Below are 19,084 nucleotides of genomic sequence, written 5' to 3'. Positions count from 1 at the left end.
AGGACTGGAGCAGCAAGGGATTAGGGTGAGGGACTACCTAGTCCCAAGTACTCAGGATGTGTAATCCACCTTTGTGGAGGTATCCCCCTAAAACTCTTTGTCAGGAGAGGAAAAATTAAGACTATAGATGTCTATCTGAGAAACGAGACGAGGATTAGGGAGTTTGAAAACTGAAGCAGTTAAGAGAGTAAGGTTAAAATCTCACTGTAAGATGCAAGGGATGAGGTGCCCTGCTCCCCAAGGCTGGTCTGGGTTCTGAGAGTGAGAAGAAAGTGACAATGAGGGGAATGCTTGGAGCTGTGAGTGTGTGTATATGGTGACTCTAATGGAGCAGAAGGGAAATGAATTAGTGAGGTAGGCTGCTGGGCCCAGTAGTCTCAGGCTCTGTAGGGATGACAACAAGGCCCTCGCCCTCCCCCCAGCCCACAGACACACCAAGAGGCAGAGCCTGAGGATGGGAGAGCAGGAGGGCCTGGTCCTGTAGGGCCAGCTGTGAGGAGGAAATCTTACCTGGCCCTTACACCCAGGGTGTATGTGTGTACATGTGTGGGAAGTGCCTGTTTCCCAGAGCCCCAAATTGGAGATGACAGCGATGAGTGGGATGCACTGGGCCCTGGACAGGGGCTGAATAGGTAAAGCTCACCCCTATACCTGTGCTTGGATTCAGTTATCTGGTGGAGGGTAGAGTACAGTATGAGGGCAGTATGAATACAGTTCTCCACCCCCCACTGGATGCGAAGGAGCTTAGTGGACTTCATTCAGGTAGGTGAGGAATGCACAGGGGAACTATACCTGTCTTGGTGCCAGCTCCACATAATCTTGGTCTGCTAGGCTGCACTGAATTGAGTTTCTATCCAAGGGTTTTCAATTGTGTGTCAGCTGTACTGTGAGGGGTTTTGAGCTGAGCTGGAACAGTAGAGCACACCCCCAACCCACAGACTACCATACCGTTGGTGTCGTGAACCCCAGGTTACGGAATTTGGAGGGGGAAAGATCAGACGTTCTGGACCAGGCCTTCGGTCCTATGCGTTTGAGCAGAAGAAACCTTACCCCCTCCACCCTGGCCCCGAACCGTCTCCGTGGCGTACCTGGTCGCCGGCACCCAAGCTGTAGTAGCCGTGCGTCACCACTTCCCAGTGCAGGAAGCAGACGAGCGCGTCCTGCGCGCAGGTGATAGCCGGCGCCGCCGACGCAAACAGTACCTCCAAGCCCGCCATATGCGCCTCCGGCTTCTGCGGGCAAAGGAAGGAAATAAAGAAGTGCCGTGAGCCGATCTGGCCCTCCGAGTACTGATGACGCGGCTCTGATACTCCACTAGTCCCGGCTGCGTCTCCGGTAGCAGCCAAAATGGAGACGCCCAGGGGTGGGGGCGCGACCGCCGGAAGTAGCTCTAAAAGCCGGGGCAGCTGCGCTAGCGCGCCGGGGCTGAAACCGAGCGTGACACGTAAAGGTTCCGCCAGCAGCGCGCGAGTGTGGCTCCTAGTAGAGCTGCCCTTCAAAGCTGGAATCACCTCTTCCCGGGCTGCTAGCAAGACCACTGCGGACTGCGTGTTGCGTCCTCCTGGCTCGTTGAGCCAGACTGCCCGCCCACAGAATGGGATGGGCTTACGCTAGTAGAGTAAGAGTTGAAGAAATATGGCTGAAATAGATTCATAATAATAATAATTGGTTCATATACAGAGCTTGCTACGTGCCACATTCGAAATGCTTTACTTCTTTTATTCGTGTATTTATTCTTCACGCCCCAACCTTAAGTTTGGTATTAATGATACCCCCATTTTACAGATGAGTGAACGGAATAAGCCCAAAGGGATAAATTTAACCAAAACGGCACAGGCAACCAGTGAGTGGCAGAGATGAAAGGTTTTATTAAATATTGTGTGCTAGATGCTGTGCCAAAATCTTTACATCACCCTAACAATAATTCTATCAATTATATTCCGTTGTCATCCCCATTTTGCAGATGACAAAACCAGCTCAGAGAATTGAAACCATTTCTCCCTAAAAGACACAGCTGCCAGCCACAGCGATGAAGCTCCTGATCCACTACCAAATTTCAACCGCATGTTTTTGCCTGTCTCCTTCATGATTTTTACTACCTATTACTTCATCAACAAATTTCTCGAAATCCACTTACTGTTTTTACAAAAATAAATTTAGTTTTTCATCTCTGTCAGCATCCTGCTGCAAGCCGCCTTCATACCTCATTTGGATGCCTTCACCAGTCTCTGAACTGCCCTACTCCATCTCTGCCTCCCAAAAGTCTGTTCTCACTCTGAAACTAGAGATTCTGTTAAAACACAAGTCAGATCAAATCCCACCTCTACTCAAAACCCTCCTCGGGCTCCCATCACACTCAAAGGAAAAGTAAAGTCCTCTCCATGGTCTTCAGGAATCTGCATATAGTCTGTGCCCTCTACTCCCACCCCTCACCTCTTTCTAACATCATCTCTTCCAACTATCCCCTCATCGTCTGCATTCTTGACTGAAATAATTTTGACTCCTGTCTTCTCTCACACCCACATCTGATACAACAGCAAAGCTAGTCAACTTTACTCTCAAAATATATTCTGAATCTAACCACTTCCTGCCACCTTACTACCTCCATTCTGGTCTGATCCTCTAGCATCTTGTACTTGGACTATTGCAGTAGCTTCCTACCCTTTTCCCTCTTCCACACATTCTGTTATCCAGGCCTTTGCACGTACTGCTGGCTCTGCCTGGATTGTTCCTTCCCCAAACATCAGCATGGGTTGCTCCTTCCTTTTAAGTGACTCCTTTACCCACCTCCTACTAGCCTCAGCAGAGGGCTTCCCTGACACTTATCATAACCTGACTCTATATTAGGTATTTGTTTGTTTAGTTAATGACTGTCTTTCTACTAGACTTGACAAGGGAGCAGGGACTGTATCTGTCTTGTGCACAGGTATGCGTGAATATCTTTCCAGCTCAATATATATGCACAGAATGAATGAATGAATGATGACGAATGAATGAATCATCAGCCTGAGATCAACCCATTTGGGCTAGACTCACCCCTTTGCAGTCTACCACTCACTTTGTTATCTGGCCCTGTACCTCTCTAAAATTTGTGTTCCTGGGGTTCCCCTGGGATGCCCAGATTCTTAAATCCCACCTGCAGAGATTCTAGCTGAGCAGGTTTGAGATGGAGTTCAGGAATGTTTACTGCACTCTGGGTGGTGCTAAAGCTGGTGGCCATGGAAAAAAGCTATTTGCTCTTTCCACCAAGAAGTACTTCCAGGCATCCCTGCTTTTGCTTGCTCTATCTCTTCTGCTTGCAGTTTCCTTCCCCAGTTATGGAAAATTCCACCAATTCATTCATTCATTCATTCATTCATTCACTAAACCTCCACAGGCTGGGTTTCCATGGATAGTGATACAGTCTGTACTGCACAAAGGTACCCACCTAGTGGCAACCACATTCCTAAGTGGCTACTGTGAGCCAGGCCCAGATGAAAAAACTGTAGTTCCAGCCACTATGGAACTCACTGTCTAGTGTTAAAAAATAAAAATTAGACAAAGGTAACCCAGTGTGAAAACTGTCATGACAGAGGCACTTGGAGGACCGTGCAAGCCTAAGGGGGCAGCTAATTCAGGCTAGGGGTCCAGAGGATTCTAGTGATTTAGTTGGGAGCTGATTCCAGAAAATGGCAATAAGGGAATGGGGACATGAGACAAAGAAAGGAAGGTAGCCAATAGGTGTTACATGATGAAGCCAAGGTGTTACCTCTAGGCACCTGGAGCTTGGTTCTGCCTGGCAACTCTGGGAGGCAGTGTAGGACATGTCTCAGAGTTGTCCCAATTAAGCAAAGGACCTGGGATGTTTCTCCCTGTCTGCTACAGGTTGAAGGCTATTTCTGGGGGCATGAAAAGCCCTTAGGCAGAAAATAGCAACGTTTAGAGAAAGCAGCCTTCGGTGCTTAGAGGCGAGCACTGGAGTCAGTGGGGCACAGTGGCATCTGCTTTGTCCCATCCCCCACTAAGTGTGAGCCATGCCTTTGAGAGCTTGTGGCCCAGCAGCCAGCATAGAGTAGACACTAGTATCTGTCTACTGAAAGAATTAGATTAGCTTTTTTCTTGCACTAAGCTGTGAGTCCCCTGAGGGCCAGGTCTGTGTTCCATCAACCCTGCACCCCAGGGTCTCCAGGGTCCTCTATGGATAGGAACAAATGGGAGGGTCCCCTGAGGCTGGAGGGTGTCTGCATCTGCCCCTGGTCCATCCAGCACTTCCTGTGAACTTACCTCTATCAAAAGTCTCAGTTGTCCCTGTGAGGCCTCTGAGTAGCTAAGAAGGGAAACAGGTGGAAGGTGCCTCCCTGGCTAGGCCCCCACTGTCTGGGCAGTGCAGACCTCACGCCAGAGATGAGGGCCCATGATGATGGAAAGAACGTGGCAGGTAGCTGTAGCCACAAGTTCCTGGTTGCCAAGTGACAGCAATATGAGTATTCCGAGCTCCCTGGAAACTGTCCCTCTGGAAAGTGAGGAGAGATGAACTAAGGGCCAGGGCCCAGACGGGCACTAAGGTAGAATCATTAGCACTAGAATCCTTCTGTTTCTTTGCCTAACATCAGTCTGAACACTTCACCTCCTCCAGGAAGCTCTCCATGATTAATATTGCTCAATACTAACTGGAACCCAAGATTTTTCATTCCCCCTTGTCAGTGGGGTACCCAGCATAGTTGACACTTGGAGGAGATAGCTCTCTTTTAAATAATATAACTTTAATATCACCTCATTTGTTTTTTGAAAGATTATTTTTATTGTGACAAAACACATATAATATGAAATTTAACTGTTTTAACCATTGAAAGTGTACAGTTGAATAGTATTAAGTACATTTACATTGTTGTGCTACAATTACCACCACCATCCATCTTCAGAACTCTTTTCATCTTGTAAAACTGAAACTCTGTACCCATTAAACAATAGCTTCCCATTCCTCCCTCCTCCCAGTCCCTGGCGATCACTCGTCTACTTTCTGTCTCTAAAGTTTTGACTAATCTAGGTACCTTGTATAAATGGAATCATATGGTATTTGTCTTTTTGTGACTGGCATATTTCACAGCATATTGTCTTCATGGTTCATCTATGTTGTAGTATATGTCAGAATTTCTTCCTTTCTAAGGTTTAATAATATTCATTGTCTATATGTATATCTGTCCATATTTCAATATATATCCATGATGGAATATTTATATCTGTATTTATCACATTTTGCTTATTCACTCATCTGTGGATGGACAGTTGGCTTATTGCAACTAATGCTGCTGTGAACATGGATGAATAACTATCTGTTCAAGACTCCGCTTTCAATTCTTTGGGTTGTATGCCCAGAAGTAGAATTGCTAAATCAATTGTAATTCTATTTTAAAATTTTTGAGGAATCGCTTTACCGTTTTCCACAGTGGCTCTACCATTTTACATTCCCACCAACAATGCACAAGTGTTTTCTATTCTCCACATCCTTGCCAATAACTGTTTTCTAAAAAGTCATCACCATACCCCAGATCATCTTCTCCTACATTTTCTCCTATGTTTTCTTTTAGGAGCTTTATAGTTTTGAGTTCTGTATTTAGGTCTATGATTCGTTTTGAGTTAATTTTGTGTGAGGTCTGTGTCCAGATTCTTTTTTTTTTTTTTTTGCATGTGGATGTCCAGCTGTTCCAGAATATCATTTTTTATTATAATGCCTTTACTCCTTTGTGAAAGATTAGTTGACCATATTTATTTGGGTCTATTTCTAAGGTCTCTATTCTGTTTCATCGATCTGTTTATCCTTTCACCAATACCACACTGTCTTGATTATTGTAGCTAAATAGTAAGCTTTGAAGTCAGTTAATGTCAGTCCTCCACCTTTGTCCTTCTCCTTCAATATAACATTTACTCTTTGGGGTCTTTTGCCTCTGAATTTAAACTTTAGAGTAAATATGTCAATATTCATAAAATAATTTGTTGGGATTTTCACTGGGATTCATAAATCAAGTTTAGAAGACCCAACACCTTAAAAATATTGAATCTTACTATCCATGAACATGGAATATCTCTCCTTTTAATTTTTCTTTGATTTCTTTTATCAGAGTTTTGTAATGTTCCTTTCATAGATTTTGAATTTTGGGTGGAATTTCAAAAGTTCTTTGTATATTCTGTGTATTAATCTCTTATCAGCTATATAATTTGCAAGTATATTCCCTCATTTTGTGGGTTGCCTTTTTATTTTGCCGATAGTGTCCTTAGATACATGAAAGTTTTTAATTTGCGTAAAGTTCAATTTGTTTATTTTTAATTTGTTACTTGTGCTTTTGGTGTCAGATCTAGGAAATCATTGTCAAATCCAATGTCATGAAGTTTTTACCCTATGTTTTCTTCTAACATTTTTATAGTTTTAGGTCTTACGTTTAGGGCTTTGATCCATTTCGAGTTAATTTTTGTGTATGGTGTGAGACAGGGGTCCATCTTCATTCTTTTGCATGTGGATATCCAGTTTCCCCAGCACCATTTGTTGTAAAGACTGTCGTTTCCCCATGAATGGTCTTGACACCCTTGTCAAAAATCATTTGACCTTATATGATAGGGTTTATTTCTGAGCTCTTTATTCTGTTTCATTGTTATATGTCTATGTCTATCTTTATTTTATTTATTTATTTATTTATTTATTTATTTTTATGCCTACAGCACCTGGTCTTCCTAAGTGGTCTCCCATCCAAGTACTAATCAGGCCTGATCCTGCTTAGCTTCCGAGATCAGATAGGATCAGGTGTGTTCAGGGCGGCATGGCCATAGACTATATCTGTCTTTATCCTGGCCATGCTCTTTTGATTACTGTAGCTTTATAGTAAGTTTTGAAATCAGGAAGTTTGAATCCTCCAGTGGAGCATTCCCTCGTCTATATGACAAAACACTTTTAAGTAATAACCACATGATAATCAATAAAAATTAGTTTCCTAGTTCATTCTTTTTACATGATGGTTTAATTTATACATAGTATGAATCCTCCTTTTTAGTGTATAATTTTGTTTTTGACAAATGTACACAGTCCCGTAACCACCATACACTCTAGATTTTTCTATAAGGCAGTGATTTTTTAAAAAATTTCTATTGAAGTGTAACTTACATACAATAAAGTCACTCATTTTAATTTCACACTTTGATAAGTTGTGACAAATGTAAAAACCAGTGTAACCACCAGTGTAACCACCATGACAATCAAGATAATCGACATCACTCCAAAATGTTTCCTCACGCCTCTCTGCAGTCATTCTCTCCAATATCTGGCCCAGGTAACCACTGATCTGCTTTCTGTCTCTATAGATTAATTTGGCTTCTTGAAATTTCTTAAATTAAAACATGTATGTTGGTTGGGGGCCCTGAAAAGTAGATGTCAGGATAGAGTTAGTAGTGCTAGAGGTTTACTACAAATAAGGCTTGTAAAAAAGGGTGGGGGAAGGAATAGTAGTAGGTAGGGAGGACTTTCACACCATGATGCATTTCTGGCACCTGTGAAAGGGGAACATCAGGAGCCTAGGAGCCTCAGGCTTCAGTGCAGTTCTGAGAAAGTCTCAGCCAGCCCAATATGGAGCCCTAGAACAAGGATTCCCATAGATTCCCCTGCTAGGCAGAAGTGGCAAGGTGTCCCTCGGTACTCCCTTTGTGCCCTGTCACTGGATGGACTGCACTGGATGGACTGCTGTGAAGAGCATGGCCTCAGCATTATCCCAAAGGTACTACTGCTGGAAGCTGTTGCTGACCTTCATACCCCACAGCTGATTGTCAATTTCTTTCTCGAAGAGAGACTGGCACCCCTCAATGGCTGACTCATAAACTATATACTTTTGCTTCTGAGTTCTTTTATTCATCAGCATGACTGAAGTTCATCTATGTTGTTCTGTGTATCAGTTCCTTCCTTGTTATTCATGAATAATATTCCATTGTATGAATGTACCACAGCTTCTCTATTCCCTCCTTGATGGACATTTTGGTTATTTCTAGTTTGAGATGTTATAAATAATGCTACCATAAACATTCATGTACACATCTTGGTGTAGACATATGTTTTCATTAGTCTTGGATAAATTTCTAGAGTGAGATTGCTGGGTCATGTGGCAGTAGTGTATGTTTGTAAGAAACTACCAAATGTGTTCTCAAAGTGTTTGTACCATTTTATACTCACATGGGCAATGAATGAGAACACTGGTTGCTCCATATCTAGCAGGAAGGGGTTTAATATGAAAATTCTGGTGCTTACAAAATCACTGGGTCGGTTAGAATGTAAAGATTAGGCTAGACTCAGCTTTCAGAGAGTTTGGAAGTTGCAAGAACTGCAGGAAAGTACCAGCAATGATCACAGCTGCCTCTCGTCCTGAGGCAGTGTTCAAAACCTACAGAGGTGGCTGTAAAACTGAACCCTGAAACACTGAATTCTGCCACTGCTATCAGAGAAGCAATGTGTCTCTGCTGCTTCCTGTTGGCTAAATCTAAACCAGAACCCTGCAGGCAAGTCATTCTGGAAAATGTCAGGCTTCAAGCACCTGCAATCCTGGAGAGAGGCTTAGAAGGTGCGTGTGTGAGCTGGGTGGAGGTTGGCAAACAGGGATGGTTTGGAAGCTTTAACAGACAAATTGGACAGTGAGTATGACCTCCTTTAATCTCCACAACTCTTTAAGGTAGATACTATTATGACCCTCATTTTTAAAATAATAAAAGTAAGGCACAGCAACATTGTACAATTACTCCTAATCGACAAAGTCAGAATTTTAACCAGACGGTATGCCAATGTGCTATAGCAGCACCACATGACTGCCCCTGATGGCATCACAAGAGCTGGTAGGTGCCCAAGCTTTGTATTCGAGGTCTATGCAGGAAAAGATGAGAAAGCTATGACTGAGATTTTCTAGGCTTTGGCTGGAGTTATGAAAGGCTAGGAATAGGGAAAGAGTTCCAGACTGGGGAGAGAGAAATGATCTTTGCACGGGAAGCCCCTCCAACCACAGGGATGCATGGAGGGTCCATGTGGACAAGGGAAGCCACAAGAGGGCGCCCAGGCCCACCCAAATGCCCACTGAGGGCAGCCATGCAGAATGAGGTGCATATCTCCTTTTTCTGAACTCCTTCTACTAGGAGGTTCAGGGAAGCCCTAGACTGGGGGACCCTCAGCAGGCTCTGTCCCTTAGTGCAGTCACAGTCTTTATGCATGAAAATATCTGCTTTTAGCTTGGAGCATTGTTGATCCCAGGGAGAAGTAGTTCTCAGAAAACCCAAGTCCCAGGAGATACAGAAAGTTAGCTCTTCTCATTTCTGAGACTATTCTCCTTCCTGTAACCCCTACCTTCCCTCAATTGATATCTTTCTATGCATCTTTTCATAGACTTAGTCCTAATCCTTTCTCCTGCCCCCGACCCTAGTTATGTCCAGCTCCAGCCACAAAGCCCTGTCAGACACTTGCCCCGCCTTGATTGGGCAGATGAGGTGGGCAATGAGTCTCACCTTGAAAGGCCAGAAGTTTTTCCTGAAGCTCCCCTAACTAAAACATGAGCTTCATGTGCACAGATATTTGGGTCTATTTGATTCAGAGCCATACCTTCTAACTCCTAGAACAGTGCCTGGCATACATAGTAGGTGCCCGATAAATACTTGTTGAATTAATGAATAAATTAGCAAATGTACAGAGTGGAAAAATGTTTAGGTCTTGGAGTCAAGCAACCTGGGTTTACATCTCAGCCTCATTGCTTATTCTCTGTGTAACTTGGGGCAAATGACTTACATTGTTCAAATATGGATTAAAATGGTATTTCTCCAGGGGTTATTGGGAGGATTTCTGGAGATGATGTCACTAATGTGCCCCCACAGTGTCAGATATATGCCAGGGGCTCTTAAATGATAGCTCATTATTTGAGACAATGAGGCCTTGGACAACAGCTGCAATTTATTGGGGATTTACCATGCATCTCTGGCACTTGGCTTTCATTATATAATTCAATTTTCTTAACTACTTCATAAGTGGTTAAGTAGCTCAGAGAGGTTAAGTAATTTGGCCAGGGTCACACAGTTGAGAAAGACAAACTTGAGTTTAAGTCCAGGTCTTGAAGACTGACTGCAGCATGCAAGGTCATACTTCCTGGGTTCAAGTCCTGGCTCCGTCACTTACAAGTAGTATGACCTTGGGCAAGTTTCTCAGTGCAGAGATCTAGGAAGGAACAGAAGTGGGCCACCACAGAAACCTGGACTATCCTTTAGAATTTCAAGGAATTAAAGATACCACCAATCGTAATGCCGCAGCCTCGCTCCCTTGAGATTGAGAGGCTTGCCAAGGTTTCTAGAACCTGCTCTTTAACCTCAGCATCACCTGGGTCTCATTATGCACCAGACATTTTTAAATGCATTTTTTTTTGGATTTAAAAATCCAGGATAACCTGGAGCTGTATTCACAATCTAGTAAAGGAGGCAGAACACACACACACACACACACACACACAAACACACACACACACACACACACACACACACACACACACACACACACTCTCCAGAAGGAGAAAGTGTTGGCTTTAGCTGTATAACCTTAGCTAAGTCGCTTTGCCCCTCTGGGCCCTAATTTCCTACCTGTATGAGAATTATCTAGAAAATACACATGGAAGGCTGTGTCCTGAGCCCTGGAGATGACAAGGGGCATAGAAGGGTTGATTTCCATGACTATTGCCATAAAAATCAGGCATTGATTTCTAGAGCCCTGTTAAAAGATAACTTTCAGAAAAAGGTAAATCATAACTCTCTTGCCAACCAAAAAATGACCATGTGTTAAAGATTTTATTTTTCTTGATAAACAAGAAGAGAACCAGACAGATGTTATAACTGATTCAAGGAGAAATCAAAAAAACACAAATGTATATGGACTAAAGGAATCGAATTATAAATGGAGACAGTTTTTCTATAAGGAGAGGGAAGTCAATTGTGTCAGATAAGACAGAGTTTGCACACCTATCATCTACCTGCAGTTTCCAAAGAGGCACAAAATAGCTCAAAGACAATGAACAGGGCTAGAATCAGCAGAGGGATGTGCTACAGTTTTCTCTATAGACAATTTTTGCCCAGAGATCCCAGGCTTTTCATCCTGGGGAAATGCAGCACTTCTCAACTTTTCTGGGTTTCAATTTCTTTATCTGTAAAATGGCATTGCCAGTTGTATTAGCTCGTCATGAAGGCGAGATAAGCTTGTAGAGTACATCGAATGGGGCTTCACGTGTAGCAAGCCGTTTTTTTCTTTCTAGGGCACAGATTGTTTTTAGGGGTAGGAGCCGCATGTGCTATAGGGTCAGGCCCCTTGTTTTGTGTGTGTTCCCTCATGTCATCCTCACAACTCTATACAGGAATGGCTCTTATAAGTTTTGATTAGGGAACTGAGGCTCACAAAGATGGTGGCATTTTCCCAAAGATCCTCTGAAAGTAAACTCAGACTGGGTTAAGACCTAGGTCAGTCTGGTCTCACAAGCTGTATAATTTTGTTGAATGCCTGTGTGACCTTGAGAAGTTCTCTTCCTTTGATGGCCTCAGTTTTCCCATCTCTCCAGGAGGGTTGGCTCAGCTGACCTCTCAATGACATCTTCCATTTTGTCCACACCGTGTGGAGCTTCATGGCTGCTGAGTTGGCCAAGCCAGAGCAGCTCTGGAAATGGCCTGGTGGCAGGTGGCATGGGTGTGGCAGGGTAACCAGCTGCCAGGGATGTGGCAGGGATGAGGTCCATCCTCTCGCATGCCAACCTTGGCCCATCCAGAACTGCCATAGTTTACACCTTGTTTATTAGGCTGATGGGAAGGGCCAGGTCCAGCCAGACTTTACAAGGAAAAAGGAAAAGATATTTCTCAACTACTGGGTCAAACCCTGGGTTGGCGAGATTGGGGCACCAGCCAGCTCCATCCAAATCAGTGTTTTCCCTCTGCCTTATTCGTGGCCCAGCTGTCATTCTTCACATAGCTGTAATCTTAGAGAATCCCTGTGCTAAATTGCAGCAGGAAGGCAGTTTGTCCTGCTTGGGATCAGAGCGTCTGATGCACTCAGCTCTATGCCAGATCCTTTGGTGGGACCAAGGAAAAGGCCTCTATCTTCAGAGCATTCAGCTCTCCAGTCTTCATCACAGGCTGTAATGCTTAGGAATGCTTGGTTTGCAAAGGAAGGAAAACTCAACTCAAATTGGTTTGAGTAATAAAAGCAGTTTATTGGCCTACTGTGTTCTAAAGAAAAAAGTGAAACGGGGAGGCAAAAAGTGGGGAGGAATGAGGCAGGCATATTTTAACTAGGAAGGGCAGGGACAGTCTCACTGACAAGGGACATTTGAGTAAAGACATGAGGAGGTGAGGAATTAAGCCAGGTAGATGTTCTGGACAGTTTGAACAGCAAGTGCAAAGGCTCTGAGGTGGAAGTGTGTCTGGTGTGTGTGTCTGGAGCTCAGGGAGGGAATGGAGAGGTGGGAGATTATGTCAGAGGGGTCCCCTAAAGCTAAATATTTGGAAAAGACTTGGAAAAAAATTGTTTTAAAGAAAGTTCTTTATCTCATGGCCTAACAGAAGAATCGAGTTCCCGCAGGCTTTGGTGGGAAGGGAGATTGAGGTGGGGAGGAGAAGTAGTGAAAAAGGGGGAGGAAGCAAGGGCCGCCTCTTCCCAGTCCAGCCTTCTTTGGCCTAGGGAGGCCCAGACTAAAAACCAAAAGGAGAATTAGTGGCCTGGGCTCCATGAGAGTTGATAAGGGATCCTGTCATCATTGACAGCCCTTTGGGCAAAAGCATCCTTTGGAGTCACCTAAAGTCACCAGGCAACTGAGCTGGGCCAGAGTAGTCTGACAGCTGACCCCCACCAAGGATGAGCTCTGGGTACACATGGTACTCTCTGTAACAAGAGTGCTCAGACCTGACCCCCATCCAGGAGACATAGCTTTGTGGGAGAGTAAATGGTGGGTATGCCAGGCTCTGGGGAAAATCCAAATCTTGGGAGAAATTGGAAGATATCAGCCAACTACTTTATTTCACATATGGGGAAACTGAGGCAGAGAGTAACTAGTGTACCCAGGGTCGCACAATGGGATAGCAGCAAAGCTGGGACTTGAATAGAATTCTTGACACCAAAGTCAGTGCTTCTTTCTAAATCATAGGGAGAAAAAAGAGTGAACACTCCAGCTCTAGAATTAAATTGTATTTGAATTTTGTCTCCATCAGTTGTTAGCTGTGTGACCTGGGTAAGTCACTTCACCTCTCTGTGCCTCAGATTCCTCATCTATAAAATGGAAGAAATGATAATAACAACACCTGTCCCATGGGATTGTGACAAAAATTAAAGTGATATCTGCCAAAAGTTTAGAAATGCAAAAATGATGCAGTAGGATTTCCACAAATTCTCTTTTTCTATAAAGCAATGAAAAAATGGGGAAAAAATTGTCAAAATCAATGCCTTTTCAGAATTCTCAAAATTAAAGGCTTGCAGCAATGAAGGAAGCATTTATTTGAGGAAAAGGGCTAATCATAGTAAGAACAGTGACCATTGTGGCATTTTAACTTGTCCTATTCCATCCTCCTCCCCCAGCTCTTGATATCCAACAGCCCAGCAGCCACCAGAGGGAAGAGAATAGAGTTAAAGCTCCTTCACAGTCTCTATTCCAGAGATGTCAGAGGGGTCACCTGATATCTTTTGGGTCTGTCTGGTGGTACCCTAGAAGACCCCATTTGCAAGGCTGTCTTTATTTGAATTGACTAGAAGCTTACCCTTAGTCATAAGGGCATTTGTCAAAAATACTTAGAGGCAATTGTTTAACTTTAGGGCTGCCTGAGTTGGTGAATAACATTTGGGGAAAACAATAGTCTAATCAAAAAGCCTAAAAGGAAAAGTAAAACAATGAGATGTCCATAGGAATTTTGAAAAGCTCCATCATAGTCCTGGGAATCTAGAAGGCCATGTGTATGTGTAGGGCTAAGTACATGCCTAGGGCTGCACAAATGCAGAGGAAAGATCTGTGAATGTCCTAAGCTCTCACCTCTGGCTAACCTTAAGGCTCTGCACAAGCAGGAAGTGAAGGCTAAAGCAGTTATCAATTGCTTGGACGAGTGTTGAGAGTGTGCCCCAACCCACATAGAGAACTCCTCAGCAAAGACTAGAAGACTTATTAGTTCCAGGCACTTATAGAAATCTCTTTCCAACCATTAGCTGACCACCAAGCTGAACAGAGATTTCAGTGCTATACACACAAGAGAAAATAGACTTTACAAAATTAGTCCAGAAAAGTCACCAAATACCAACAATATATAGCAACAGTGACAAACCCTAGGGCTGGGGGAAAAATCTGATTTCCAGAGTCATCACATTTTCAACAATGAAAAAATTATGAGACGTGGAAAGAAATAAGAAAATATAGTCCCTACACAAGAGAAAAAAACAGCAATAGAAAGTGTCCCTAAGGAAGCCCAGATATTGATTTACTAGACCAAAACTTTAAATATACTATTTTAAATACAAAGAACAAGAGGAAATCATGTCTAAAGAAGTAAAGTGACAATAATGTCTCACTAGAGAATTACAATAGAGATAGAAATTATATAAAAAGAACCAAATGAAAATTTTTTAGTTGAAAAGTATCATACCCAAAATAAAACATTCACAAGAGGGGCTCAGCAAATTGTAGCAGGCAAAAAGAGAATTAGCAAACTTGAAATTAGTTCAGTTGAGATTATCCAGTCTGAAGAAAAGGGAAAAAATGAACAAAAAGATGAACAGAACCTCAAATACTTGTGGACATCATCAAGTACAACATTGTATGCCTACCGAGAGAGAATATTCGAAAAAATTATTTGATAAAAAACACTAATCTACACATCTAAGCAGCTCAATAAACTGCAAGTAGGATAAGCTCAGAGATCTATATCTAAACACAGCATATTCAAACTGTGGAAGGTCAAAGACAAAGAAAGAATCCAGTAAACAGTGAGAGAAATGACTCATTAGGTATAAGAGCTCCTCGGTAAGATTAACAGCTGATTTCTCATTAGAAATCATGAAGGCCAGGAGGCAGTGGGATGGCATATTCAAAGTTCTGAAAGAAAAATAGTGTCAATCAATTCTACATCCAGCAAAACTATCCTTAAAAAATAAAAGAGAAATTAAGACATTCCCAGATAAATAAAAGCAGAGAATTTGTTGTAGCAAACCTGTCTTTAAAGAAATACTGAAAACTATAAGACATCATTCAAAGAAATTAAAGAAGACCTAAATAAATGGAAACACATCCAGTGTTCATGGATTAGAAGATATAATATGGCCATACTCCCCAAATTTATCTGAAAATTGACTGCAATTCCTATCGAAATCCTTACTGATGATTTTGAAGATATTTATAAGCTAATCCTAAACTTCATATGGAAATGGAATCCTAGGTATATACTCAAAAGAGCTGAAAACATATTCACACAAAAACTTGTACACAAATGTCCATAACAATATTATTTATAATAGGCCAAAAGTGAAAACGACCGAAATGTCTATCAGCTGATAAATGGATAAACAAAATGTGTTATAGCCATACAATAAAATACGACTCAGCCATCAAAAAGAATGAAGTACTGATACAGGCTACAGCATGGATAAACCTCTAAAACATGATGCTACATGAAAGAAGCCAGCCTGAAAAGGCCACATACTGTTCGATGCTATTTAGATGAACTGTCCAGAACAATCAAGTCCTTAGAAACAGAAAGTAGAGGCCAGGAAGAAGGGGAATGGGGAGTGACTGCTAATGGAAACGGGTTATTTTTCTTTTTCCTTTTTTTGTCCCCTATATGTAGGTAGAAAGAAAAAGGAAATCAGGGAAGAGAGATAAATCAGGGAAAAAGAGGTACAGATGGAAGCAAGATCCCTGGGAGCTTCTTTTACACACACACACACACACACACACACACACACACACACACACTGCAAGGTATGTTGCTATCAAACGCCAAGAAAGGCAAAAAGATCAGTTCATGAAAGCAAATACTCTGTGCCTTGTTTGTATACATCTACTCGCTGTGATAAATTCTAACTCTGTGCACACACACTCTCCTTCCATCCTCATAACGAGTTTGTTAGGTAGGCACTATTTTCACTCCCATTTTTCACACGTGGAAACTAGGATAGAATGGTGTGCTTGTTTGAGGTCATAGCTTGACTGCAGAAGGTTGTTTTTATCTCTGATGCTGCCCTATTCATAAAACACTGAATGCAGCACCTAGTAGGTGAGAAAATATTGTTGTTGTCTTCCCAGTCTTTACTCCAAGATAAATTGTAGAGAATGCTACAAATAGAAATCAGGGGATTCTTGAGTTCTAGAAAAGCTTAATTCTGCCACCAATTAACTAGAAGCCCTTGAACAACAGTGATAACAGCCTTGCTTATCACCAGGCCATTCCTGCCCGCTATACTATCTACTCATCGCAGGCAGCCCTCTAAGGTAATAGAGAGTGGAGTGTCAGTACCGCCCTGCCTTGTAGATTAGGAAACTGAGAGACTCAAGCTGCTTGCCACAGGTTACTTAGCAGGTAACTTAGCAGGTCACTGGGAAGGTTTGTGATATCATCACTATTTCTCCTGGGCCTCAGTGTTTCCATCTGTAGAATGGACAGAAGGGCACTTAGGCTGGACAATTTCTAAACTCTCAGACCCGGTATGAAGTTTCCGGAGTGCAAGAAAAAAAAAATACAAGAGAAGGGGGAAAGAAAGAAAGGAAGAAAGGAGGAAGAGATAGAATGTTTAGGGGTGGCTTAGATTTCAGCTTTTTTTTTTTAGATCATAATGAGAAAAAATTCAAACCAGATGTTGTCCTGGTGACTTTCAGTAGCTGAGAGTGGAACTGTGGTGTGATAATGCCACATTAGCTTAAAAGCAATATATCTATCAACAGCCCCAGTCATCGGAGTAAAGCAGTTGGCATTTGCAGGAATCATGTCCCCCACACTTGAGTTCAGCTTTTGAAAGGGGCTCAGACCCCAACTGGGCTCACAGATTCTTCCAGGAAAGGCTCATTCTTCAGAGGTTGTCCACCCCCCATCCCCCACTTACACCTCTGGGGAGAGCCTCACTCATAGGGCAAGGCTGGGGCTCCAGTCACTCACTTGGCGACACATTTGAGGCAGGATGGGACAGCAGCAGCCAAAAGAGCCAGGCTCAGTGGGGGCTGATGGAGCATGGCCCAAACAGCCTACAGGATCACAGGCCACATTGTTATTACTTTTTAATTAAAATGGCGTCTTTTTCCCTTATTGCAAAAGCCACATCTGTTTATTTTAGCAAAATCAGACAGGCCAGACCAGAAAAAAAAGAAAAATTTAAAACTACCCATGACCCAGAGAGAGCCATTGTTAATGCTGGGTGTACTCAGGAATCACAAACTAAATGCATAGAAGGCGAGGCAGTTAATGTAAATGTGAATTGGATGGTATTAAAATTAATATAAACATGTGAGTAGGGTGAATTAATTTATATGAAAATTAATATAAATGAATTGTGATATTAGAAATATCAGGAACGTTTGACTCTGTAGAGTAATAGAGAGCATGCAGCCAGTGTAAAGATATTTAAAACTCAGAGAGGTTTTAAATAATGACTTAGACTCCAAATATCACCAGTTTGAAATAGCTGCTATCTATCTTTCTAGATTTATCAATCTATTCTTCTATCTAAAATATACACTTATGTATAAGTATGTATATGTCTAAAGATATATATATACACACATGTTTACAGATAAATACATACATACATACACATACATCAAGTGGAATTTTATGTGAATACTCAATTTATTTAGATAAATGTGGAAGTGCTCGGATTAAAGGAAGATTGGTGTCTAGTACCTCAATCTCATGTCACCACCTTCTCACCCAAACGGCAGCTTAAATAATTCTGAGCAACACGGAAATCTGGTTTGAAAACCAAACATCTATCCCACTGTTCCCTAATCTTAAGCATTTCGTGGACCAGTAAACTCCACCTTGCCACAGGTTACTTAGCAGGTCACAGAGCTCCGATATAGTGTTGCCAACTTTTCATCAGGTGTGGCAGGTATGGCTAGCTGCCCTCTCAGTAGCCACTTCCTACAACCCTATACCTTTATTTCTTTCTCTTTCTTTCTTTCTCTTCCTTCCCTCCCTCCCTCCCTCCCTCCCTCCCTCCCTCCCTCCCTCCCTCCTTTCTTTCTTTCTTTCTTTCTTTCTTTCTTTCTTTCTTTCTTTCTTTCTTTCTTTCTTTCTTTCTCTTTCTTTCTTTTGTTTGAGGGCCCATGCACTCTGTCCCAGGCAATTAATCATCATGTGTAGACCTAACACGGTAATATCATTTTCTTTTGCCAAGTTGTTGATTTCCTAGACTCCCTTGCGGCTAAGAGTGGCCCTGTGACCTAATTTAGCTAATGAGACATAGAGGAAGTCTGCTGGAGACTTATGAGAAAGGTTTTGCTTTCCTGTGAAAGGGAAAACATCACTGGAACCATCTCATCTCCCCTCTTCCTACCTTGAACATGAATACAATGCCAAGAACAGTGGCAACCTTCTTGGGACTATGAGAGAAAGGGCAATCACAGATATGCCAACCTGCCTAGTGTTGGTGAGCACTGAAATGTCCCCAGTAATCACTACCTCCAGACTTCTTTTAATGTGAAAAAATAAGCCCCTATTTGTGTATGCTATCATTAATCAGATTTTTTTGTTATGTGCAACTTGGAAAGAAGTAAGAAGTTAACATTATCAAGCCAAAGAAGTAGAACAGAGATAATGTTACAGATAAGAAAAGTTCTATGGACATCTTACTATTGTCTCTTTTTTTCCGATTTGCCATTGACTAGCAAAAACTTTTTACCGAGGAGCTTTGGCCCGTGGACAAACATCTGGGAACTGGCCATCTTTACCACAGCAGCAGATCAAATGAGTAAAGAATAGTCCATCATCAGAGCTCCAGTCATTAGACAGACATACTCCTATTGTTGGACATTAAGATTGTTTCCAGCTATTTCCTATATAAATATTGTTGTAATAAACATCCTTGAAACTAAATCTTTGCCTT

The 19,084-nt window shown here is 42.4% G+C and overlaps 1 protein-coding gene and 1 pseudogene across 2 annotated transcripts in view; both read right to left on the bottom strand.

The window, feature by feature from the left end:
* PSMF1 (proteasome inhibitor subunit 1) overlaps positions 1-1,399 on the bottom strand; it is a 32,200-nt gene extending 30,801 nt beyond the window's left edge. The window contains exon 1 of one of the 2 annotated variants that reach the window (XM_016148899.2): positions 1,089-1,399. In XM_016148899.2, the coding sequence (XP_016004385.1) occupies positions 1,089-1,217 (129 nt within the window). In that variant the 5' untranslated portion in view covers positions 1,218-1,399. The remainder of the gene's footprint in view (positions 1-1,088) is intronic. The other variant, XM_016148898.2, reaches the window with a different exon arrangement.
* A 5,285-nt stretch (positions 1,400-6,684) lies between these two features.
* Positions 6,685-6,803, bottom strand: LOC118610464 (annotated as a pseudogene).
* Between the last annotated feature and the right edge of the window lie 12,281 nt (positions 6,804-19,084).

The sequence above is a fragment of the Rousettus aegyptiacus genome, unplaced genomic scaffold, assembly GCF_014176215.1.
Source record: "Rousettus aegyptiacus isolate mRouAeg1 unplaced genomic scaffold, mRouAeg1.p scaffold_m13_p_12, whole genome shotgun sequence".
NCBI classification, from domain to species: Eukaryota; Metazoa; Chordata; class Mammalia; order Chiroptera; family Pteropodidae; genus Rousettus; species Rousettus aegyptiacus.
The sequence above is the reverse complement of the archived record's forward strand: the minus strand, read 5'-3'. Positions and strand labels throughout refer to the sequence as shown.